The sequence below is a fragment of the Haliotis rubra genome, unplaced genomic scaffold, assembly GCF_003918875.1.
Source record: "Haliotis rubra isolate DU_JTF1 unplaced genomic scaffold, ASM391887v1 Scf682, whole genome shotgun sequence".
Lineage (NCBI taxonomy): Eukaryota > Metazoa > Mollusca > Gastropoda > Lepetellida > Haliotidae > Haliotis > Haliotis rubra.
The window spans coordinates 486,006-511,852 of record NW_025767393.1 but is presented as its reverse complement, the minus strand read 5'-3'; the positions used below and the strand labels follow the sequence as shown (position 1 = coordinate 511,852).

Here is a 25,847-nt window from a genome sequence, read left to right as displayed (position 1 = left end):
GATACAGGCCTGGCGTGTCTCACCGTGTCTGTAGACCGTCGTGTCACGTAATCAGGGAACAATTCCACCAGAACAACACAACCCACGAAGAATGGTCGGGGTGCTTCAATGTGTGTACTTAAATCCACCTGACACGTGTATTCAATATTCAATGTATTAACTACAATATGTTATGTGTGGTTGCAGTACTGTCAGTGCTTGGATCCAAGAAAATACATGTCTGGTTATGTGAGAGATGGAGTGAATTACGAAGCGAAGACAGAAATTCATAGGGTTACGAAGACACCAACGCCAGTTCCCCGACCGACTGTCAGTGTTTGCGAGCGTACGGTACAGGAATCCAGGTGCAGAATGTCACGCTAACATTAAAGTGCATTTGTTGTTCAAAAGGTTAATTGAAGGTTTCTGAAGTCCACACAAGTTTGTTGTTAGCTAAATACAAAGCTTATTCCTAATGCAGGATATTAACCATCCCCAAATCAAGTCGAGATGAAGTATAGTGAGTTTGACAGTTTGTTATATCGAAACAGACTATAAGGCAATCCCCTATTGATATAGGGATTATTGCGCATCAGTGATATTTTATTCCGAACAAAAGCGTCTGGCAAAACGGGAACCCTCCACTTTGCCGGACAGCTGATGTGATGATAACGGATTAAAAGTAACGGTCCGGTAGGTTGCCGGCTATAGTCGGTTTTCAATGAGTAGTTGTCACCCGTAGTTTCATTTCGGGGACATGAGCGTTTGGCAGCTGAGTTCGAACTCATTATTACATTAATTTCTAATTGTATATTCTATCTTTGTATATTTTATTTGTTATATATATTATGTTTTTGTTTCCAGAACTCCGGAGAGATGTTCCCGAAGCAGTTCCTTTCTACCGATCTCGAGCCAAGGAAATGCCAAACGTGCCACGCCGGCGCGCGCGACGACATCTCCCCGACAACTTCACCAAGACGGCTACCCATGCAGACTTCCTGCTCCATGCTACTGACTACAACAAGATCATGATATTTGCTACGGATGAAAACCTTCGTCACCTTGCAATTTCTAAGCTGCAGAACGGCGTTTCCAGACGTCACAGGAAGAAGCTGCATTGGGCCCTGGATGATCGTCTTGCAGTGCTGAAGGTGCGTCTCGTGAGTGGGGCTTACACCCCAGAGGCATATACCAGAATATATAGAATTCCTGAAATGAAACAAATCGAGATGAAGTATAGTGAGTTTGACCGTTTGTTATATCGAAACAGACTATAAGTTAATCCCCTATTGATATAGGGATTATCGCGCATCAGTGATTTTTTATTCCGAACAAAAGCGTCCGGCAAAACGGGACCCCCAAAAAAACATACTCGCGGGATAACCTATATATCTGACTATGAATACAATGTAACAGCGACGACTTGAATTGTTGCATCACTGTCGACATCTTATGTTTGTGTAACGACTATTGACGGTTTAGTTTACCTGCCAAGGCTTATCGACCTAACCATACTCGCTGATAGCTGTATCGCAGATAGGTGAGTAATCATTACCTTCAGAAGATATACGGGTTGCTCTTGTGGGAACTCACCACACGCTTGAAGACAGTGTTGGGAAGGTCTCCAGCTAGTGACCTAAAAGGTAAGAAATATACAGCTATATGGGTTCGTACTGGCATACTGTATACTTAACTTACTGGGATATATTTGTATAAGATGCCTCGACACTAGTGTTGGGAATTGGTTAAAATCTCATAATTGTTCATTGGTTCATTACTACCGATCAATCATCGAAAATAATTGGTTAGCATCATTTATGAAATTTGTTAATGCACACAAAAATAAGGTAAAATGCAGTTAGTTCTTTGGGGATTTTTTGGCAAAATTTCACATCTTTAAAGGATGACTAGTATGTTAGGAACATAAATTTCTTGGAATCTTTAAGATAAATTCTATCGTGACTTGAAACGAGCTTGCAGTGCTTACGAAATGTAACAGACAAAACCAACCATGTGAAAAATATTGTTAATGAAAACAAGTGTTCCAGAATTGGTTGTGTTCGATTATGAGAAATTGTGATCGATTGCTTGGTCGTTTAGTCACTACGACCAATCTTCGATTATTTCAATTAATCGGACCACCACTACTCGACACTACTGGAATAGCGTACGTACTATTTAACGTACAGTGCATGACCACAATTAATAAACGTGTTAATTCAGTCTAAGAAATTAGATTATTTTCAAAAGATAATTACAATAAAGAAGGGTGTTCATATCTAAACGGTCGCTCGAGCTTAAAATACGTATATGTTGGTCACTGAAGAGGATGTCGAACATCCAAGTCTTGAGGGGGCTGTGGGTTAGCCTAGTGGTTAAAGCCTTCGCTCTTCATGCCGACGGCCCTGCTCTATTCCCCACATGGATACAATATGTGAAGCCCATTTCTGGTGTCCCCCGCCCTGATATTGCTTGAATATTGCTAAAGGTGGCGTTATACTATATTCACTCACTTACTTACTAACCCAAAGTCTTTACGTTATATTGAATAATTATATTTATTCGTGTTCCAAACACCTTTAATGTTACTATTATTATTGGTACACTAACGTCTTTAAAATGAAGAGTTTGATTGTGTATGAGTTAGGTTTTCGTCCACATTATTCAATTCTTTAACAGCAGGCGATAAAATGACTTCTTATATATTTCATACGGCACAGAGCGTCAGTAATAGTCCATTTAAAAACCTACTGTTATATACGAATTTGTAGATAAAGATAGTCGTAGTGAATTATTTCCTGAACGGAATGGGACTCACGGATACACAGCCAAGGCCTATGCACCTCTCCCTACAAAGCATTCAAGAATTGAGAGAGTACACGTCACTAAATATACTGGAACTGTTGACAAATATTTAACATGCCAAATCGTATGCAATTAAGGTTTGCTTCAGTAGTTTTGTTAGCATTTCCATATAATACTGAATCCAATTCACATTTGTAGTGGTTCATATTAGTACGAAGACGGGAATAGTTGCGACATAAAAACATAATGTCAGAGATGTCTTTCAGTGGCATATCTTGGACATAATGTCAGAGATGTCTTTCAGTGGCATATCTTGGACATAATGTCAGAGGTTCTCAGGTTTGTATCCACATGAGCAGGCACAGTTCGTTGGTGTGTTTAACACCACACTCCGCAACATTCCCGCTATATGGCGGAAGTCTGTAAATAACCCATCCCATGAGTGAATAAATATTTATAACGTCACATCGGCAATATCTCAGCCATACCGTGACTACTGAGAAAGAGTGAGTTAATATTTAACATGGCATCGGCAATATCTCAGCCATATCGTGACTACTGAGAAAGAGTGAGTGAGTGAGTTAATATTTAACGTCACATCGGCAATATCTCACCCATACCGTGACTACTGAGAAAGAGTGAGTGAGTAAGTTAATATTTAACATGGCATCGGCAATATCTCAGCCATATCGTGACTACTGAGAAAGAGTGAGTTAATATTTAATGTCGCATCGGCAATATCTCAGCCATATCGTGACTACTGAGAAAGAGTGAGTGAGTGAGTTAATATTTAACATGGCATCGACAATATCTCAGTCACATCGTGATTACTGAGAACGAGTGAGTTAATATTTAATGTCGCATCGGCAATATATCAGCCATATCGTGACTACTGAGAAAGAGTGAGTGAGTGAGTTAATATTTAACATGGCATCGGCAATATCTCAGCCATATCGTGACTACTGAGAAAGAGTGAGTTAATATTTAATGTCGCATCGGCAATATCTCAGCCATATCGTGACTACTGAGAAAGAGTAATCCCAAATATAGCATGTTCTGACCACTTTCTAATTGGGTTAGTGAGTGAGTGAGTTAAATATCGGCCATATAATGACGAGAAACATTTGGTTTAACTATAAGAAATATCTGTCGCAAAGGAAACTAAAACGATAGCACGTTATCATAATTTGAATCTAAAAACTAACCATATCAAATAATAAAATACTATCAATATTACATGTAATACCATAAAAATACGAGTTATATACCACTAGTCAACAAAGCCAGACCACCTTACTGGGGATCATGGGGACTTACAGTGCCTTGGCTTCCCTCATGAACCCTAGCAGGATTTGTAGCCATACTTTCTAAATGGAATTGTGCATTCAAACATAGTAACAAGTATCCGAAATTTATCAAGCACATAAATATACACTCAACAGGAACTTGTCTGTTATGTTATTCCATCATACCTCTCAGTGGAAACAGTACACTACACGACATCTGAAAAACAATGATCAACGAAAATGTCCCAGTTTTTGCATTTTACAAATTCCCGTTCCCGAGTAGCTGTAATGCATGAATACCCTTGATGCATGTCTTATTTGTTTACCACTCTAGTGGATGAATACACAATGCCATTTAGAAAGCGGTCAAATGTAACGCATGTTATATTTGGGATATTCTCAGTTATGTACAGATTCTAGCAGCTTTTGGGGTTGAATCCAATCCAGGATTCAAACCCACATCCTTGAAGTCAAGCACTTAGCTAGTCGCCAGCACTCAACGCCAGCCGCCTGACCCACTCAGCCTTCGCATATGTCACATTTTAGTGGAATCCACAAGCCATCGTGCTGCCAAACCTAGAGATGATATCATGGCATGTTGTTTTATGACGCAGGTTATCATTATCAAGATGGGCGTACTGAAGCACCTGCTGACGGCCACAGTGGCCGCTTACCTGGCGTTTGGCTTGTTTCGCTACCTGGACACGGCTGTTCCCGAGGGCGTGCCGGAAGTGTGGAACGCCAGGATCCTGGACGCTGCACTCAGGACTAATGGGAAACTGGTAGGTTTGGTTTTGTTATGTTTGTTGTACATATGTGTAACCCATGGGTCAATCCAAACCTTCACTCCTGGAGCGCAACTCAGCAATACTTCGGCTTTATTGGCGGCGTATAATATTGTAAATAATGGAGTCTGAACCAGACAATCCAGAGTATAGTATTGAGCATGAGCGACCGACCTATGCAATTGGGATACGATGACACGTGTCAACCAAGACAGTGATCTTGACGAGTACAAACTAGTATGTATTGATAATTGATAATGCAGGTAGACAGATACACTCAGAGACAGACAGTATATTAATATTTGAGTATATCTCACGTGACAGATACTATCCCTCCATGATTTCGGCGTTACCGGCGGTGTCACGTGGTTCACCAGGAAGATGGTTGACGTCGTCTTGACAACACTCATCACCGGAAGTCCTTTCGGGAAAGGCGACGATCCAGAACTAAAGGTACTCAACGTTGTTTGTTTTGTTTGACGCCGCACTCAGCAATATTCCAGCTTTACGACGCAAAATAATCCAGTCTTGGCGTAACATTCCATGCTAGATGGAATCGATAAACAGAAGAAAACGTGGAGTTTTGAAAGAATTATTTTTTATAATATTTCGTGCATGCCACCATAGGCGACCATGCTATTAAGGCGGGTTAGTTTACTTAGTGGCGAAAATGAATATCTGGAAAAAACCCAAACAGACAAGAGATCATAGACTGGTTTAGTTGGATTTCTGCAAGGTCTAACGGTACACGAATAGTTAAAATACACATGTGACTGAGTGAGTATGATTTTACGCCGTGTTTAGCAATATTCGAGCAACATCACGACGGGGGACACACAGGCTTCACACATTGTACCAACAGCAACAAGCACATGTGATACCAATATGATCGAGTATTTTCAAAGTATATACTCGTTTCATCGATTAATTTCTCGTCGCTTCGAGTATTTCCTCGTTGTTTCAATTTTCTTTCGAAATCTTAGTTACTTCAATTATTTTTTCGTTGCTTCGATGATTCTCTCTTATATACTCCAAATTTCAAGCTTTTGACAGAAACTTGACGTAAGGCGAAAATACTCGAAGTAACAAGAAAATTATTGAAATACCGAGAAAATACCCGAGGCATCGAAGCAAACGAAGGCACTGAAGGCATTCGTATGCTTTAATTATTAGTCCACTAAATTTTATCCTTATTATTTACCTCCAGATAACGGACACCCAGTATGACGGCGTGGACGTGAGGGTCTACGAGCCCAAGTCCTGTTCTGGAACCGACAGACCGGTGTTGGTGTATTATCATGGAGGTGGCTGGTCCTGGCTGTCTATAGGTAGGTTCCAGCAACTTACCTGTCACATGACACATGACGCGATGGTGGCTGGTGGTGGCTGGTCCTGTTGGTATTGGTAGGAGGTTACAACAACTTACCTTGACCTGACACATGACACATGACGTGATGGTGGCTGGTCCTGGCTGTCTATTGGTAGGTTACAACAACTTACCTGTCACCATGACACAAGACATGATGCTGGTCCTGGCTGTCTATAGGTAGGTTCACAACTTACCTGTCACCATGACACAATGACGTGATGGTGGAATGGTCCTGGCTGTCTATAGGTAGGTTCCTGGCTGTTCATGACACATGACACGTGATGGTGGCTGGTCCTGGCTGTCTCTATAGGTAGGTTAACTTACCTGTCACCATGACACATGACGTGGTGGTGGCTGGTCCTGGCTGTCTATGGTTACCTGTCATAGGTAGGTTCCAACATGACACATGACATGATGGTGGCTGGTCCTGGCTGTCTATTGGTAGGTTACAACAACTTACCTGTCACCATGACACATGACACAAGACATGATGGTGGCTGGTCCTGGCTGTCTATAGGTAGGTTACAACAACTTACCTGTCACCATGACACATGACATGATACGTGATGGTGGAATAGTCCTGGCTGTCTATAGGTAGGTTCCAACAACTTACCTGTCACCATGACACATGACGTGATGGTGGCTGGTCCTGGCTGTCTATAGGTAGGTTCCAACAACTTACCTGTCACCATGACACATGACGTGATGGTGGCTGGTCCTGGCTGTCTATAGGTAGGTTCCAACAACTTACCTGTCACCATGACACATGACACAAGACATGATGGTGGCTGGTCCTGGCTGTCTATAGGTAGGTTCCAACAACTTACCTGTCACCATGACACATGACACAAGACATGATGGTGGCTGGTCCTGGCTGTCTATTGGTAGGTTTCAACAACTTACCTGTCACCATGACACGTGACACATGACGTGATGGTGGCTAGTCCTGGCTGTCTATAGGTAGGTTCCAACAACTTACCTGTCACCATGACACATGACACAAAACGTGATGGTGGCTGGTCCTGGCTGTCTATAGGTAGGTTCATACTTACCTGTCATCATGACACATGACACATGACAAGTCTTGGTGGTGACTATTACATGTTGTGAAATTTCGCAAATGAGTTTTATATGACTATAGTTGCTTAGATTCCAGAAGCACAAGATGTCTCTGTTACCGAATCAGTTGCTGGTTGTCTTCAAGAAACAGATGCTTAATCTTGGGGATCCTTATTGGTAGTACACGGTTTTTGGAAAGACAACTCATCGTGACATAATGAGGTCACGTGTTACGTGAAGAATTCGCATAACAGGAATGTTGCTGAGTGTAAATAGCAAACAAAACAAAAAGCCATTATGAGTTGATGATGTTTCCAGATGTGTACGACCCGACAATGAGGGAGCTGGCCAAGAGAGTGTCCATGGTCGTGGTGTCAGTAGGGTAAGTACGGTAAACGTCCCTTACCCGCAGTCATTGTCTTGAGTGCCGCCATCTTGAAAGGGGCAAACCATACCGTATATACATTTTTTACTGAGCAAGATCAAATGGATATCTTTTCAAAACTTTTTGGAAGCTTTTATGCGTTAGTGTCCTAAAACTCACATAAAAAACTAATGTGTGTCAGAGTGGACCATGTAGCCCTGTATTTCGTATTGTATCATCTTACAGGGCATTTAAGGGCACAGGGCTGAGAGACAGAGCTGGCATTTAACATGATAGCATTCCAGTTATTTCAGCGCGACAGCTTAACGTGACAGCCCCACGTATGTTACTTGCTACGAACACAGGCCCTGTACTACAAACCGAGGTTCAATCATAGGTTCCTGGTCTGTATAGCAAATTGTGGCGTTTTAGATAACTGGACAATCAAAGGATATTTGAACCTTATTTACTCTAAACCAAAGTCAGCCGACACTGTATCAATGTCACACAAAATAAATATATTTGCCTTTCACAGATACCGTCAGTCTCCCGAGCATGCTCATCCAATCCCTTTTGAAGACTGCCTCACCGCCACGGAGTATGTTTTAAACAACGCCGTCAAACTAAAGATAGATCCGACCCGCGTAGCGATATCTGGTGACAGCGCCGGAGGACATCTGACTGCCGCTGTGGCCCTCCGCCTGAAGAAGAAGATCAAGATCCAAGTTCCGATATATCCCTGTTTACAGCTGCTGGATCTCCAGACTCCATCCTACATCGAGAACAGGATGTACATCCCGGGAATGCTGAACGACGTCTCCATGTTGTCCTACTGGCTGAACTATGGCAACATCAGCTACGACCATATGGACGACATCCTCGCCAACAGGCACACCTCATCTGCTGTCAAAAAAGTCGAAATACGCGGAAAGGATTAGCCCGAAATACTACATGAAGGAGCATATCAGGACTGAGAGTTTGAAGTCACCCTCTAAACCCACCGATTTCGGAAACGAAAAACTTTTTTCGACAATTGAAGACACTGTCCTTGACCCCTACTTCGCGCCATTGATGGCCGATAACGCGGAGTACAAAGGTTTACCTTTGACCTATGTGTTAACCGCCGGATATGACGTGCTGCGCGACGATGGAAGGTAGATGTGTCCGGTCATCTTCCTTAGAGGTGGGCAGTGTGGTCATCTTCCTTAGAGGTGGGCAGTGTGGTCATCTTCCTTAGGGGTTGTTGGGCTGGTCATCTTCGTTAGAGGTGGGTGGGCTGGTCATCTTGCTTACAGGTGAGTGGGCTGGTCATCTTCCTTTTTCATCTTCCTTAGAGGTGGATGGGCTGGTCATCTTCCTTAGAGTTGGGTGAGCTGGTCATTTTCCTTAGAGGTGGTGGTGTGGTCATCTTTCTTTGAGGTCGGCAGTCTGGTCATCTTCCTTACAGGTGGGTGGTCTGGTCATTTTCCTTAGAGTTGGACAGTCTGGTCATCTTCCTTAGAGGTGGGTGGGTGGGTCACCTTCCTTAGAGGTTGGTGGGCTGGTCATCTTCCTTAGAGGTGGGTGAGCTGGTCATCTTCCTTAGAGGTGGGTGGGCTGGTCATCTTCCTTAGAGGTGGGTGGGTCGGTCATCTTCCTTAGAGGTGGGCAGTCTGGTCATCTTCCTTAGAGGTGGGTGAGCTGGTCATTTTCCTTACAGATGGGTGGTCTGGTCATCTTCCTTTGAGGTGGGCAGTCTGGTCATCTTCCTTAGAGGTGGGTGGGTCGGTCATCTTCCTTAGAGGTGGGCAGTCTGGTCATCTACCTTAGAGGTGGGTGGTCTGGTCATCTTCCTTTGAGGTGGGCAGTCTGGCCATCTTTCTTACAGGTGGGTGGGTCGGTCATCTTCCTTAGAGGTGGGCAGTGTGGTCATCTTCCTTAGAGGTGGGCAGTGTGGTCATCTTCCTTAGGGGTTGTTGGGCTGGTCATCTTCGTTAGAGGTGGGTGGGCTGGTCATCTTTCTTACAGGTGGGTGGGTCGGTCATCTTCCTTAGAGGTGGGCAGTGTGGTCTTCTTTCCTAGAGGTGGGCAGTGTGGTCATCTTCCTTAGGGGTTGTTGGACTGGTCATCTTCGTTAGAGGTGGGTGGTCTGGTCATCTTCCTTTGAGGAGGGCAGTCTGGTCATCTTCCTTACAGGTGGGTGGGTCGGTCATCTTCCTTAGAGTTGGGTGAGCTGGTCATCTTCCTTAGAGGTGGGTGGTCTGGTCATCTTCCTTTGAGGAGGGCAGTCTGGTCATCTTCCTTAGAGGTGGGTGGGCTGTCATCTTCCTTAGAGGTGGGTGGTCTGGTCATCTTCCTTTGAGGAGGGCAGTCTGGTCATCTTCCTTAGAGGTGGGTGGGCTGGTCATCTTGCTTACAGGTGGGTGGGCTGGTCATCTTCCTTAGAGGTGGGTGGGTGGGTCATCTTCCTTAGAGGTGGGTGGGCTGGTCATCTTCCTTAGAGGTGGGTGGTCTGGTCATTTTCCTTACAGGTGGGCAGTCTGGTCATTTTCCTTAGAGTTGGTCAGTCTGGTCATCTTCCTTTAGAGGTGAGTGTGTGTGTCACCTTCCTTAGCGGTTGGGGGGCTGGTCATCTTCCTTAGAGGTGGGTGAGCTGGTCATCTTACTTTGAGGTGGGCAGTCTGGTCATCTTCCTTACAGCTGAGTGGTCTGGTCATCTTCCATAGAGGTGGGTGGGCTGGTCATCTTCCTTTGAAGTGGGTGAGCTGGTCATTTTCCTTCCAGGTGGGTGGTCTGGTCATCTTCCTTTGAGGAGGGCACTCTGGTCATCTTCCTTACAGGTGGGTGGGTCGGTCATCTTCCTTAGAGGTGGGTGAGCTGGTCATCTTCCTTAGAGGTTGGTGGGCTGGTCATCTTCCTTAGAGGTGGGTGGTCTGGTCATCTTCCTTTGAGGAGGGCAGTCTGGTCATCTTCCTTAGAGATGGGTGGGCTGGTGATCTTGCTTACAGGTGAGTGGGCTGGTCATCTTCCTTTTTCATCTTCCTTAGAGGTGGATGGGCTGGTCATCTTCCTTAGAGGTGGTGGTCTGGTCATCTTTCTTTGAGGTCGGCAGTCTGGTCATCTTCCTTAGAGGTGGGTGGGCTGGTCATCTTCCTTAGAGGTTGGGCAGTCTGGTCATCTTCCTTAGAGGTGGGTGGGTGGGTCATCTTCCTTAGAGGTGGGTGGGCTGGTCATCTTCCTTAGAGGTGGGTGGGCTGGTCATTTTCCTTAGAGGTGGGTGGGCTGGTCATCTTCCTTAGAGGTGGTGGTCTGGTCATCTTCCTTAGAGGTGGGTGGGCTGGTCATCTTCCTTAGAGGTGGGTGGTCTGGTCATCTTCCTTAGAGGTGGGTGGTCTGGTCATCTTCCTTAGAGGTGGGTGGGTGGGTCATCTTCCTTAGGAGGTGGGTGGGCTGGTCATCTTCCTTAGGAGGGTTGAGTCTGGTCATCTTCCTTAGAGGTGGGTGGGCTGGTCATCTTCCTTAGAGGTGGGTGGGCTGGTCATCTTCCTTAGAGGTGGGTGGGCTGGTCATCTTCCTTACAGGTGGGTGGGCTGGTCATCTTCCTTTGAGGTGGGCAGTCTGGTCATCTTCCTTAGAGGTGGGTGGGTCGGTCATCTTCCTTAGAGGTGGGTGGTCTGGTCATCTTCCTTAGAGGTGGGTGGGCTGGTCATCTTCCTTAGAGGTGGGTGGGCTGGTCATCTTCCTTAGAGGTGGGTGGGCTGGTCATCTTCCTTAGAGGTGGGTGGGCTGGTCATCTTCCTTAGAGGTGGGCAGTCTGGCCATCTTCCTTACAGGTGGGTGGGTCGGTCATCTTCCTTAGAGGTGGGCAGTGTGGTCATCTTCCTTAGAGGTGGGCAGGTGGTCATCTTCCTTAGAGGTGGGTGGGCTGGTCATCTTCCTTAGAGGTGGGTGGGCTGGTCATCTTCCTTAGAGGTGGGTGGGTCGGTCATCTTCCTTAGAGGTGGGCAGGCTGGTCATCTTCCCTAGAGGTGGGGTGGGCAGTGTGGTCATCTTCCTTAGGGGTTGGTGGGCTGGTCATCTTCCTTAGAGGTGGGTGGTCTGGTCATCTTCCTTTGAGGAGGGCAGTCTGGTCATCTTCCTTAGAGGTGGGTGGGCTGGTCATCTTCCTTAGAGGTGGGTGAGCTGGTCATCTTCCTTAGAGGTGGGTGGTCTGGTCATCTTCCTTTGAGGTGGGTGAGCTGGTCATCTTCCTTAGAGGTGGGTGGGTGGTCATCTTCCTTAGAGGTGGGTGGTCTGGTCATCTTCCTTAGAGGTGGGTGGCAGTCTGGTCATCTTCCTTAGAGGTGGGTGGGCTGGTCATCTTCCTTAGAGGTGGGTGGTCTGGTCATCTTCCTTAGAGGTGGGTGGGCTGGTCATCTTCCTTAGAGGTGGGTGGGCTGGTCATCTTCCTTAGAGGTGGGTGGGCTGGTCATTTTCCTTACAGGTGGGTGGTCTGGTCATCTTCCTTTGAGGTGGGCAGTCTGGTCATCTTCCTTAGAGGTGGGTGGGATGGTCATCTTCCTTAGAGGTGGGTGGATCGGTCATCTTCCTTAGAGGTGGGTGGTCTGGTCATCTTCCTTTGAGGAGGGCAGTCTGGTCATCTTCCTTACAGGTGGGTGGGCTGGTCATCTTCCTTACAGGTGGGTGGTCTGGTCATCTTCCTTAGAGGTGGGCAGTCTGGTCATCTTCCTTAGAGGTGGGTGGGCTGGTCATCTTCCTTAGAGGTGGGTGGGCTGGTCATCTTCCTTTGAGGTGGGTGAGCTGGTCATGTTCCTTACAGGTGGGTGGGCTGGTCATCTTCCTTTGAGGTGGGCAGTCTGGTCATCTTCCTTAGAGGTGGGTGGGCTGGTCATCTTCCTTACAGGTGGGTGGGCTGGTCATCTTCCTTAGAGGTGGGCAGTCTGGTCATCTTCCTTAGAGGTGGGTGGGCTGGTCATCTTCCTTAGAGGTGGGTGGGCTGGTCATCTTCCTTAGAGGTGGGCAGAGCTGGTCATCTTCCCTTGAGGTGGGCAGTCTGGTCATCTTCCTTAGGCAGTGTGGTCATCTTCCTTAGAGGTGGGTGGGCTGGTCATCTTCCTTAGAGGTGGGTGAGCTGGTCATCTTCCTCTTTGAGGTGGGTGGGTGGGCAGTCTGGTCATCTTCCTTAGAGAGTTGGGTGGGGCCGGTCAGGTGAGATGGGCTGGTCATCTTCCATAGGGTGGTGGGTGGGGTGGTCATCTTCCTTTGAGAGGTGGGTGAGCTGGTCATCTTCCTTAGAGGTGGGTGGTCTGGTCATCTTCCTTTGAGGTGGGCAGTCTGGTCATCTTCCCTTACAGGTGGGTGGGGTCTGGTCATCTTCCTTAGAGGTGGGTGAGCTGGTCATCTTCCTTAGAGGTGGGTGGTCTGGTCATCTTCCTTTGAGGTGGGAGTCTGGTCATCTTCCTTAAAAGGTGGGTGGGTCAGTCATCTTCCTTAGAGGTGGGTGGTCTGGTCATCTTCCTTTGAGGAGGGCAGTCTGGTCATCTTCCTTAGAGATGGGTGGGCTGGTCATCTTGCTTACAGGTGAGTGGGCTGGTCATCTTCCTTTTCCTCTTCCTTAGAGGTGGGTGGGCTGGTCATCTTCCTTAGAGGTGGGTGGGCTGGTCATCTTCCTTAGAGGTGGTGGTCTGGTCATCTTTCTTTGAGGTGGGCAGTCTGGTCATCTTCCTTACAGGTGGGTGGTCTGGTCATCTTCCTTAGAGGTGGGCAGTCTGGTCATCTTCCTTAGAGGTGGGTGGGCTGGTCATCTTCCTTAGAGGTGGGTGGGTCTGGTCATCTTCCTTAGAGGTGGGCAGTCTGGTCATCTTCCTTAGAGGTGGGTGGGCTGGTCATCTTCCTCCTTAGAGGTGGGTGGTCTGGTCATCTTCCTTAGAGGTGGGCAGGGCTGGTCATCTTCCTTAGAGGTGGGTGGTCTGGTCATCTTCCTTAGAGGTGGGTAGTCTGGTCATCTTCCTTAGAGGTGGGCAGTGTGGTCATCTTCCTTAGAGGTGGGTGGGCTGGTCATCTTCCTTAGAGGTGGGTGGGCTGGTCATCTTCCTTAGAGGTGGGTGGGCTGGTCATCTTCCTTTAGAGGGTGGGGCTGGGTCATCTTCCTTAGAGGTGGATGGGCTGGTCATCTTCCTTAGAGTTGGGTGAGCTGGTCATTTTCCTTAGAGGTGGGTGGTCTGGTCATCTTTCCTTTGAGGTGGGCAGTCTGGTCATCTTCCTTACAGGTGGGTGGGTGGGCTGGTCATCTTCCTTAGAGGTGGGTGTCTGGTCATCTTCCTTAGAGGTGGGTGGGTCTGGTCATCTTCCTTAGAGGTGGGTGGGCTGGTCATCTTCCTTAGAGGTGGGTGAGCTGGTCATTTTCCTTAGAGGTGGGTGGGCTGGTCATCTTCCTGGGTGGGATGGTCATCTTCCTTAGAGGTGGGTGGGCTGGTCATCTTCCTTAGAGGTGGGTGGGTCTGGTCATCTTCCTTAGAGGTGGGTGGTCTGGTCATCTTCCTTACAGGTGGGTGGTCTGGTCATCTTCCTTAGAGGTGGGTGGTCTGGTCATCTTCCTTAGAGGTGGGTGGGTCGGTCATTAGAGGTGGGCAGTCTGGTCATCTTCCTTAGAGGTGGGTGGGTGGTCTGGTCATCTTCCTTTGAGGTGGGCAGTCTGGTCATCTTCCTTACAGGTGGGTGGGTCGGTCATCTTCCTTAGAGGGTGGGCAGTGTGGTCATCTTCCTTAGAGGTGGGCAGTGTGGTCATCTTCCTTAGAGGTGGGTGGGCTGGTCATCTTCCTTAGAGGTGGGTGGGCTGGTCATCTTTCTTAGAGGTGGGTGGGTGGTCATCTTCCTTAGAGGTGGGCAGTGTGGTCATCTTCCTTAGAGGTGGGTGGTGTGGTCATCTTCCTTAGAGGTGGGTGGACTGGTCATCTTCCTTAGAGGTGGGTGGTCTGGTCATCTTCCTTTGAGGGTGGGCAGTCTGGTCATCTTCCCTTAGAGGTGGGTGGGTCGGTCATCTTCCTTAGAGGTGGGTGGGCTGGTCATCTTCCTTAGAGGTGGGTGGTCTGGTCATCTTCCTTTGAGGTGGGCAGTCTGGTCATCTTCCTTAGAGGTGGGTGGGTCGGTCATCTTCCTTAGAGGTGGGTGGGCTGGTCATCTTCCTTAGAGGTGGGTGAGCTGGTCATTTTCCTTAGAGGTGGGTGGTCTGGTCATCTTCCTTTGAGGTGGGCACTCTGGTCATCTTCCTTAGAGGTGGGTGGGTCGGTCATCTTCCTTAGAGGTGGGTGGGCTGGTCATCTTCCTTAGAGGTTGGTGGGCTGGTCATCTTCCTTAGAGGTGGGTGGGCTGGTCATCTTCCTTAGAGGTGGGCAGTCTGGTCATCTTCCTTAGAGGTGGGTGGGCTGGTCATCTTCCTTACAGGTGGGTGGGCTGGTCATCTTCCTTTTTCATCTTCCTTAGAGGTGGATGGGCTGGTCATCTTCCTTAGAGGTGGTGGGCTGGTCATCTTTCTTAGAGGTGGGTGGTCTGGTCATCTTCCTTACAGGTGGGTGGTCTGGTCATCTTCCTTAGAGGTGGGTGGTCTGGTCATCTTCCTTAGAGGTGGGTGGGTCTGGTCATCTTCCTTAGAGGTGGGTGGGCTGGTCATCTTCCTTAGAGGTGGGTGCCAGTCTGGTCAGCTGGTCATCTTCCTTAGAGGTGGGTGGGCTGGTCATCTTCCTTAGAGGTGGGTGGTCTGGTCATCTTCCTTTGAGGTGGGTCAGTCTGGTCATCTTCCTTAGAGGTGGGTGGGCTGGTCATCTTCCTTAGAGGTGGGCGGTCTGGTCATCTTCCTTAGAGGTGGGTGGGCTGGTCATCTTCCTTAGAGGTGGGTGGGCTGGTCATCTTCCTTAGAGGTGGGTGAGCTGGTCATCTTCCTTAGAGGTGGGTGGGCTGGTCATCTTCCTTTAGAGGTGGGTGGGTCTGGTCATCTTCCTTAGAGGTGGGTGGTCTGCTGGTCATCTTCCTTACAGGTGGGTGGTCTGGTCATCTTCCTTAGAGGTGGGCAGTCTGGTCATCTTCCTTAGAGGTGGGTGGGTCGGTCATCTTCCTTAGAGGTGGGCAGGCTGGTCATCTTCCTTAGAGGTGGGTGGGCTGGTCATCTTCCTTAGAGGTGGGTGGGCTGGTCATCTTCCTTAGAGGTGGGTGGGCTGGTCATCTTCCTTAGAGGTGGGTGGGCTGGTCATCTTCCTTAGAGGTGGGCAGTCTGGTCATCTTCCTTAGAGGTGGGTGGGTCGGTCATCTTCCTTAGAGGTGGGCAGTGTGGTCATCTTCCTTAGAGGTGGGCAGTGTGGTCATCTTCCTTAGGGGTTGTTGGGCTGGTCATCTTCGTTAGAGGTGGGTGGGCTGGTCATCTTTCTTACAGGTGGGTGGGTCGGTCATCTTCCTTAGAGGTGGGCAGTGTGGTCTTCTTTCCTAGAGGTGGGCAGTGTGGTCATCTTCCTTAGGGGTTGTTGGGATGGTCATCTTCGTTAGAGGTGGGTGGTCTGGTCATCTTCCTTTGAGGAGGGCAGTCTGGTCATCTTCCTTACAGGTGGGTGGGTCGGTCATCTTCCTTAGAGTTGGGTGAGCTGGTCATCTTCCTTAGAGGTGGGTGGTCTGGTCATCTTCCTTTGAGGAGGGCAGTCTGGTCATCTTCCTTAGAGGTGGGTGGGTCAGTCATCTTCCTTAGAGGTGGGTGGTCTGGTCAATCTTCCTTTGAGGAGGGCAGTCTGGTCATCTTCCTTAGAGGTGGGTGGGCTGGTCATCTTGCTTACAGGTGGGTGGGCTGGTCATCTTCCTTAGAGGTGGGTGGGTGGGTCATCTTCCTTAGAGGTGGGTGGGCTGGTCATCTTCCTTAGAGGTGGGCAGTCTGGTCATTCTCCTTACAGGTGGGCAGTCTGGTCATTTTCCTTAGAGTTGGTCAGTCTGGTCATCTTCCTTAGAGGTGAGTGTGTGTGTCACCTTCCTTAGAGGTTGGTGGGCTGGTCATCTTCCTTAGAGGTGGGTGAGCTGGTCATCTTACTTTGAGGTGGGCAGTCTGGTCATCTTCCTTACAGCTGAGTGGTCTGGTCATCTTCCATAGAGGTGGGTGGGCTGGTCATCTTCCTTTGAAGTGGGTGAGCTGGTCATTTTCCTTCCAGGTGGGTGGTCTGGTCATCTTCCTTTGAGGAGGGCACTCTGGTCATCTTCCTTACAGGTGGGTGGTCTGGTCATCTTCCTTAGAGGTGGGTGAGCTGGTCATCTTCCTTAGAGGTTGGTGGTCTGGTCATCTTCCTTTGAGGTGGGAGCCTGGTCATCTTCCTTAAAAGGTGGGTGGGTCAGGTCATCTTCCTTAGAGGTGGGTGAGCTGGTCATCTTCCTTAGAGGTTGGTGGTCTGGTCATCTTCCTTTGAGGTGGGAGTCTGGTCATCTTCCTTAAAAGGTGGGTGGGTCAGTCATCTTCCTTAGAGGTGGGTGGTCAGCTGGTCATCTTCCTTAGAGGTGGGTGGTCTGGTCATCTTCCTTTGAGGAGGGCAGTCTGGTCATCTTCCTTAGAGATGGGTGGGCTGGTCATCTTGCTTACAGGTGAGTGGGCTGGTCATCTTCCTTTTTCATCTTCCTTAGAGGTGGATGGGCTGGTCATCTTCCTTAGAGTTGGGTGAGCTGGTCATTTTCCTTAGAGGTGGTGGTCTGGTCATCTTTCTTTGAGGTCGGCAGTCTGGTCATCTTCCTTACAGGTGGGTGGTCTGGTCATTTTCCTTAGAGTTGGGCAGTCTGGTCATCTTCCTTAGAGGTGGGTGGGTGGGTCACCTTCCTTAGAGGTTGGTGGGCTGGTCATCTTCCTTAGAGGTGGGTGAGCTGGTCATTTTCCTTAGAGGTGGGTGGGCTGGTCATCTTCCTTAGAGGTGGGTGGGTCGGTCATCTTCCTTAGAGGTGGGCAGTCTGGTCATCTTCCTTAGAGGTGGGTGAGCTGGTCATTTTCCTTACAGGTGGGTGGTCTGGTCATCTTCCTTTGAGGTGGGCAGTCTGGTCATCTTCCTTAGAGGTGGGTGGGTCGGTCATCTTCCTTAGAGGTGGGCAGTCTGGTCATCTTCCTTAGAGGTGGGTGGTCTGGTCATCTTCCTTTGAGGTGGGCAGTCTGACCATCTTCCTTACAGGTGGGTGGGTCGGTCATCTTCCTTAGGGGTGGGCAGTGTGGTCATCTTCCTTAGAGCTGGGCAGTGTGGTCATCTTCCTTAGGGGTTGTTGGGCTGGTCATCTTCGTTAGAAGTCGGTGAGCTGGTCATCTTTCTTAGAGGTGGGTGGGTCGGTCATCTTCCTTAGAGGTGGGCAGTGTGGTCATCTTCCTTAGAGGTGGGCAGTGTGGTCATCTTCCTGAGGGGTTGTTGGGCTGGTCATCTTCCTTAGAGGTGGGTGAGCTGGTCATTTTCCTTACAGATGGGTGGTCTGGTCATCTTCCTTTGAGGTGGGCAGTCTGGTCATCTTCCTTAGAGGTGGGTGGGTCGGTCATCTTCCTTAGAGGTGGGCAGTCTGGTCATCTACCTTACAGGTGGGTGGTCTGGTCATCTTCCTTTGAGGTGGGCAGTCTGGCCATCTTCCTTAGAGGTGGGCAGTGTGGTCATCTTCCTTAGAGGTGGGCAGTGTGGTCATCTTCCTTAGAGGTGGGCAGTGTGGTCATCTTCCTTTGAGGTGAGTGGGTCGGTCATCTTCCTTTGAGGTGGGTGGGTCGGTCATCTTCCTTAGGGGTTGTTGGGCTGGTCATCTTCGTTAGAGGTGGGTGGTCTGGTCATCTTCCTTTGAGGTGGGCAGTCTGGTCATCTTCCTTACAGTTTGGTGGTCTGGTCATCTTCCTTAGAGGTGGGTGGCCCGGTCATCTTCCTTTGAGGTGGGCAGTCTGGTCATCTTCCTTTGAGGTGGGCAGTCTGGTCATCTTCCTTAGAGGTGGTTGGGTCGGTCATCTTCCTTAGAGGTGGGTGGCCCGGTCATCTTCCTTACAGGTGGGAGGGTCAGTCATTTTCCTTAGAGGTGTGGGCTGGCTACTACTTATCCCACAGCAAGGTGTGCTAATCATTTGTCAAAGAAGGAGACTCATGTATTATAGAGTTGGGAGAGTAAAATATACAGCAAATACAACTGCACTCTTGCGTACGGTCGATCCCCAGCAATTCCAATGATAAGACATCTAGTATGTTATTTTCCGATAACCACTGATTAAATATCAGGATATCCTTTCCAAGATACGAATGTCTCGGCCAGTACTGTTTCGGGGTTAAATCTTCTGGACAAAATTTGATCTATCTCGTAAATGTCCGGTTGTTGTACTGGTTGTAACTCTCGACGATAAAACGTACCATCTAATGTGTTTCCCGCATAGTCCTTCAATTTATATACAACTGGTTGCCTACCCAAAACGATTCTACTGATATAAAACACCTCTCGTGTCCAGTTGGATGTATAGCCCTTTTCAAACGCGTTTTTACTTTTACTTATTCTGACGGCACATCCCACCTGCAAAGGTATTATTTTCTTATCTGACTTTGTGGATGTTCTCCTTGAGCCGTTCATGAAATCTAAAACGCGTATTTAAGTTTCGTAATCATCCGGCTGTACATCGTTAGGGCTTCTCCCGATAGTTCTCTGATAGCTTGAATTGTAACCTCGCAGCAAATGTTGAAGTACATCTATGTATCTATTGGAGCCGTTTCTAGTAAAGTAACGCCACATACGTTTTTTCAAAGTTCGCTGAAATCGTTCGACATCAGCACACTTTGTGTCTGGGTTTTGACTGGTGTAATAATTAGAATGCAATTCATTAATCACGAAACATTTAAACAATTTGTTATTAAATTCACTACCTTTGTCACTTTGAAGACTCTCGGGAGTTCGCGGACTAGATCGTTCTAAAATACGTTTAAACGCATGTAGTACATGTGAAGGCTGCTTAAGTTTCAACGGTTCTACCCATACCATTTTACTGAACACATCTATAAAGCACAGAGTATATTTATAACCATCATTTACAGACGCATCGGATGTCATTACCGCCAAGTCCATCTGCTATAATTGATCTACTTTGCATATAGTAGATCTGTACGTATCCCTCGGAAATGATTTGCGGACGTCCTTATGTAAAGTGTAGGTTTGTTGAGCCTCCAACCACTCTTGTACCATACTCGAGTTGGGTTTGTTACCCTTTTTCGCACGCTTTATAGCTGCCATGAGTTGTCTTACAGAACCATAGCTAGCAGTATTATTCTTGTCATAATAAACGCGCTTTAACCAGGCTTCCCAGCTTTTACTTAGAGTACGCTGCTTCCCACGATAGACGTTTTTTCAAGCGTTTAATCCTTTTCGATTTGGGTGTGAATGTGTCTTCATCGTCGTCGCTGGGTTTCTTTTTATGCTGTCTTCAAGTTCTCGCCACTTATTTCTATTACCTATCATATCCCTACTAAGTCCTTCGTCCTTTAGTAAGCTTAGAACTGTGTTCCATCCTGTAGGCGGGGTAGCTGCTGTCTTTGTTCTGGATAAGTCACGAACTATATCGACAATACTGTGGCCTTCTAGCGGTTGGCTATCTAGTTTTAATCTACCTAGTCGGTCCCACCCTAAGCGAGGATGTTTTGTAACTCGGTTCAGTATAGCTAAGGCAGTGTTTTTAAAGGATTTAGGTAAACCCTGTAATGTGTCGGTTACCACATTAAAGTCCAAATGACCGTTTTGTGTAGACGCTTCATGCACAGGCGGAGGTATCCCTGGATCATTCTCTTGCTCTCTGGCTGCGTGTTGCATGTTCAATGCCCTTTCTAACAATTCATTATACTTTTGCATACGGTCATGACTGTTGTCGGATTCTTCCAAAACATCCGAATATTTCTTGTTCAGTACATTGTTGTGTGTTGTTTGAGTCAAGCGTTCGTACACCGTGGAAGGAATTAATATCATACGTTTAGAAAAGTCCTTGGACATCACGACACAATACCCGTAAGAACTTTAATTGCGAGAGACGCTAACACGGAAGCTAAGGCTCCAATAAACCCACCTTTTTGCTGAAGTATTCGTGTTTTTTCTTTAACCGTTACGGACGTACGACTCAGTCGATGTAATTTTGGTCTGTACTTGAGCAACTTTTCTCTCTGACTGACAGTCATCGGGAGGTTACCCTTGAATATATTAACGGCAACTTCACTCAGGGCATCTATAACCTCTTTGGGCAACTGTCTAACTATGCTATTCCTCACGCGTGGATTTCTTCTGCACACATAATGCAAAATATCTGCATTCTTCTGAACCTTACTTTTATTCATGATGATTCCCAGGGTTTGACCGGTGGAATGCCTAACACAAGTCTGCGGGGTGCACTGGCGCGACCTGTATAATATACTTTAACGGTATTCTTGTTTATCACGTGGTCACGTGCTTTTGAATCAAAGAAAGCATTGGATTCATTGCTATCATTACAACTTGATGCCTCCCCACTAAGATCAGTTTCGCTACTACTCAGTTCACTTTCTGAACTGAAAGGTGTATAATCGGTTGTACTGCTATCACTGCTATAGCTGCTGCTGTCGTCCGTGTCGGAACTGTTGTCATTACAGCAACTTATCTTTTTACGCGCAGCAATCCACGTCATGTTCACTTGTTCACAGTCAGACATGTGTGACATGTACAGGTAGTTTCTAAATATATTTATAAGGGAAGGTATATATCACATGATCCGTCAAATATGTTACTTCTCACCCTCAAATCATCGGGTATAGTAGGAGTCAAATCTAAAAGAATATAAGTATATAGTTTTCTTGTTGCTTTATAATAGGCCTCTCGGATAAATGGTATCTTTGTCGGAAATACTTGACGTGCTAGTGTTTCTATCTGAGAACTGTCTCAAGGGTTTTTGTAAATAACCATATGTGTACAATTCAAGCTGATTGATCTGTGATACCGAGTTTTTTATAAAATAAATTCTGTTGTAACCATATGAGTGCCACGTTCCTGTGACTCGATTTCTTTACAAACCACCTGAGTAGTTCTAATTCCTCCTCAGACGTAATATCACCAAAGAAATCATCCACGACTAGCCAGCCGTTTTTCTGAATATATCCCTCTGCTTCTACCACGCTATGTACGAAATATGTAGCAACATCGTTCCATGCGCAAACATTCGATATTTCATCATACAGAGGCTGATGTTCGCTGAATACCCACACTATGACCGGTTGATAACATAAAGGGAAATCCCCATCCAAGCGTTGCAGTAAGTTAAACACAAAAGTGGTTTTACCCGCTCCACTACAACTACTAACGAGTAGCCGAAATGGATGCGTAAACGTAATAGTATCCCAGGGCACAATCGTATGACCAGCCATGTCCAATCCTTAACGGCTCAATGTTAAATATTCGTTATATATACACCATTTATAGAACAAGAAACAAAACACAAGGAGTAAAATAAAGGCATATTTAATACAAGAGCGGGATACAAGAGTCGAGTCCCGAACGGACAGACCGTTTGTGTTACATTCTGGGCACATAAAATAACCAAACTGGTTCATGTGGTCCTGCTGTATATAGCAGGGTACAGCGTCCAAAAGTTCAGGTACAAAATCCGGGACTGCGATAAAGCAGTTTAAAAGCTGCTTCAGCTGATCAACATTCAACTTGATTCCTGGGTGTTTATGTGGCTTGATGACGTTCTCCTTTCCACACCAGTACCAATTGCGTATGTCCAATCCGGGTATGTACTGTCCATTTCTGCGTAAATATTTCCTCAAAGATGCAATTTCAGTGATCCATACCGGCTTTCCATTGCTTCTTCTATCCTACTTTTGTTTGAAACAAGCTCCAACCAGCGTTGTAACGTCAATGTGATTCCTCTTTTCGTAGGAAGCTCCAACCATCTTCCTCTTCCTTGTTCATATTCTCTGATGTGTATTTTCATCTCACCATTCCAGAGTTTTGCCACGAAAAAGACGTTACCTCCAAGAGCCAGCTGGAATCGTTGATCATCCCTTGTGAACACTTCTGCGCTGTCTGCCATTGTGAAGTTGATAATTAGGTAGAGTAGACAGCTTCACTTATATCCCCATTTGTGAGCAGGATTCATGCCCAGACACGAAGTTTGAAACATGTAAACGGTCTCCCATATAGATAAGATAAAGGTAGATAATATTGCTCCAGAACGTTGAGATAAGTGGAGTATTCCTCCGTATCATCAACCCAGATTATCGGCTAAGGAAGGGGCATCTGGGATACATAGACCGTGCCTTCAGGATAAGCGGATTAACAACGACACACAAACAAACACGAAGGTTATTCGTCTCCAAGTACAAACAATATAGTCAAGTTATAAGGTGTTTGTGTTTTAGAATTTTGTTTGATAACTGATTCAATGTTATTTCCATTTAAAGAAAAGATGTTATATATTATGACTTTACGCACCTACTTATATGTAAACACATTCAAAGTAAGATGTTATCTGTCTTTACAAGTTGTAACATGTTTAAAGGGCCACGTGACAATGTAGACATATATAAATACACCCATCTTGCCTTGACAGAGCATATCAAACTGAATGATGCCGTATCTTTTTCAGCTTGAAGACATGGCATCACTCCATCAAGATGAAGAATCCCAGCTCCTTGTTGACCATCTTCAGGAAGTTGAACAACTGCTAGAACAAGAAGAAGATGAACTTTTATTCAGTCATACAGTGGACGTTGAAGACGAGCTATCCATGATGCAACATTTGGATAATGTAGAGCAGGAACTTGAAGATGATATGTCTCTACTTGAACATTTGGAAGAGACAGAGGAGGACCTTGCTTTAGTCAGCCACATGGACGACATAGACCAGCAAGCAGAACAGCAAGGAGGAGCCGTTGTTCCAGCCTATTACTTAAAACGGGTGGTCAGGCAAAGAGCGCGGCGATTCAGAGCCAATGCAGTAAAGTTTAACGCACAGTTTAACCCTGTATGGTTGCAACAACAGAGACTCGAGGAATTACTCCAGGGGCTTAGAGAACAGTTTGATGCTATCATACGAGAACTGAGACTTGATGTGAATGGCCAAACCAATGACAGGATAGGTCTTGCCTTGCATCATCCAGGGTTAAATGTACCCATTCGAATACCATTTCGTCGTCTGCATGAATTGCATGGAGAGGATATCATGGCAATGGTGGAAACAGTACACCACAACAACGACAATGCAAGGATAGATGCTGCCATGGACATTGAGTTCCTCCATGTAGAGGATCCAGATCGCCTCGGTGAAGGGCGAGGGCACCGCTCTAAACACAGTCCCAAGAATCTGGCTACGTTTTTGGAAAAGAAGCAGTGCATAGTTAGAAGAAAGAACCAAGACGATTTGTGTTTCGCCCGAGCAGTGGTTGTTGGGCTTCATTACGCAAAGAAGCCTGTGCCATTTCAACGACTCGAGCCCAACTGTAAAGCATGGGATCCTAGAAGAACTGCCTTGACCAGAACAAACAGGGCTGATGTTAAAAAAGAAGAGGCTATTAAAATATTCAGAGAAATAGGTATTGAGCCTGGACCATGCTCGGGTCGAGAAACTTGGACTGTGTTTAGCGAATATCTGGCACCGGAATATCAGCTTAAGGTATACTCCCAAGATGTGTAAAACAAGCTTTTGTACAAGAGCGAAGTGCAAAACCCCTCCAAAGTCATACATCTTTACCACCACAATATCGCTATGACGTGATTACATCAATGACAGCTTTCACAGGGTCCAGCGACTATTGTGAAGAATGTGACGTTGGGTTTAACAACAAAGAAGATCATCGCTGTACCAGGGAATTTAGATGTCACCAGTGTAGGCGTCCTGGCTATTGTGGTAAAGTTGAAGGTGAAGGCATCCCTTGCCTGGACTGCAAGAGGTGGTTTCCCACTTCTTATTGTTACCAACGACACAAGGATATGTATACCAACAAAGCTGGTATCCCTACTAGCACATGTCACTCTTTGCACCGTTGTTCAATCTGTCATCAGAAAGAGAATGCCCACAAACATACCTGTTCGGAACAACGTCTGTGCAAGAACTGTAAGCAACCCCTCACCCCGAAACACCTTTGCTACGTAAAGCCGATAATGGAGGACCAAGGCACTAACCCGAGCACTGTAGATGACGTCTCATCATATGACAAACAAAAGTTCATATTTTATGACTTTGATTGCCAACAGGAGACGGGTATACATATACCTAACTTGTGTGTAGTGCACCTTAGATGTATCCGGGACACATCAACCGATCTGTGTGAGGGGTGCCCTTGGAGAATGGAAGGTGTAGGACCTTCAAGATCACTAGTCTTCAGAGGAGACAAGACTTTGGAGGAAATGGGAGGTAGACTTTTATCTCTTGTTGACAAGAAAACAACAAGACGAAGAGAAAGAGGGATCCTCCTAATTCGACAATGCAGGAATACCAAAACTGTGGTGAAGATGGTGAGGAAGACATGGATGATGTGTTGGTCATAGCCCACAATTATCGTGGATATGATGGTCATCTGCTGCTACAATACTTCAACAAGCACTTAGTGGTTTTGCTCCACAAATTGTACTCGGGGACAACAGATTCTGATGATGAAAGTGGGACGAGTGACCTTCAAAGATTCTTTGAACTTTCTCGACACGCCGCTGAAATCCTTCCCAAAGACATTTGGTCTGTCTGAACTGTCAAAAGGATACTTCCCTCATTTCTTCAGTACATAAGTCAACAATAATTATGTAGGAGCCTATCCTCCCATGGACACCTATGGTCCTGACAGTATGTCCTCAGGTGAACGGGAAACTGTCATCAAATGGTACAATGACAAAAAGTTTCTGCAAATACCGTATTCACTATGTCTGAGGATATACTGTCTTACTGTCAAAGTGATGTCGATATTCTGAGGAGAGGATGTGCTGCTTTCCGTGACGTATTCATCAGGCAAAACAACGTAGATCCATTCCTAGAAGCAACAACCCTTCCTATGGCGTGTATGCTCGTGTTCAGGAAAAACTACCTGGAACCAGAAACCATTGCCATCATACCGCCACATGGATACAAACCGGAGAGGCGCTACTCAATACAGTGTCTCCAGTGGTTAAGATGGTTAATGCATCAAGACCAAAAGCTCAAAATAGAGCATTCACGCAATGGAGGGGAAGCTACGTTCCAGTGTTTGGATGGATCCCGGTACAGC

At 46.7% G+C, this 25,847-nt stretch overlaps 2 protein-coding genes across 2 annotated transcripts; both read left to right on the top strand.

Moving 5' to 3' along the window:
* The first annotated feature begins 1,515 nt into the window (after positions 1-1,515).
* On the top strand, positions 1,516-8,805 carry LOC124258102 (neutral cholesterol ester hydrolase 1-like). The gene is given in 7 exon segments (XM_046692170.1): positions 1,516-1,622; positions 4,685-4,852; positions 5,180-5,308; positions 6,063-6,183; positions 7,602-7,665; positions 8,183-8,555; positions 8,557-8,805. Coding segments are annotated over 6 exon segments (1,089 nt in total). The 5' UTR covers positions 1,516-1,622; positions 4,685-4,699.
* A 13,792-nt stretch (positions 8,806-22,597) lies between these two features.
* Positions 22,598-24,286, top strand: LOC124258101. Its single transcript, XM_046692169.1, has 2 exons — positions 22,598-22,702; positions 23,240-24,286. Exon 2 carries the CDS (start codon positions 23,249-23,251, stop codon positions 24,284-24,286), a length of 1,038 nt encoding a protein of 345 aa, XP_046548125.1. The 5' UTR covers positions 22,598-22,702; positions 23,240-23,248.
* The last annotated feature ends 1,561 nt before the right edge of the window (positions 24,287-25,847 follow it).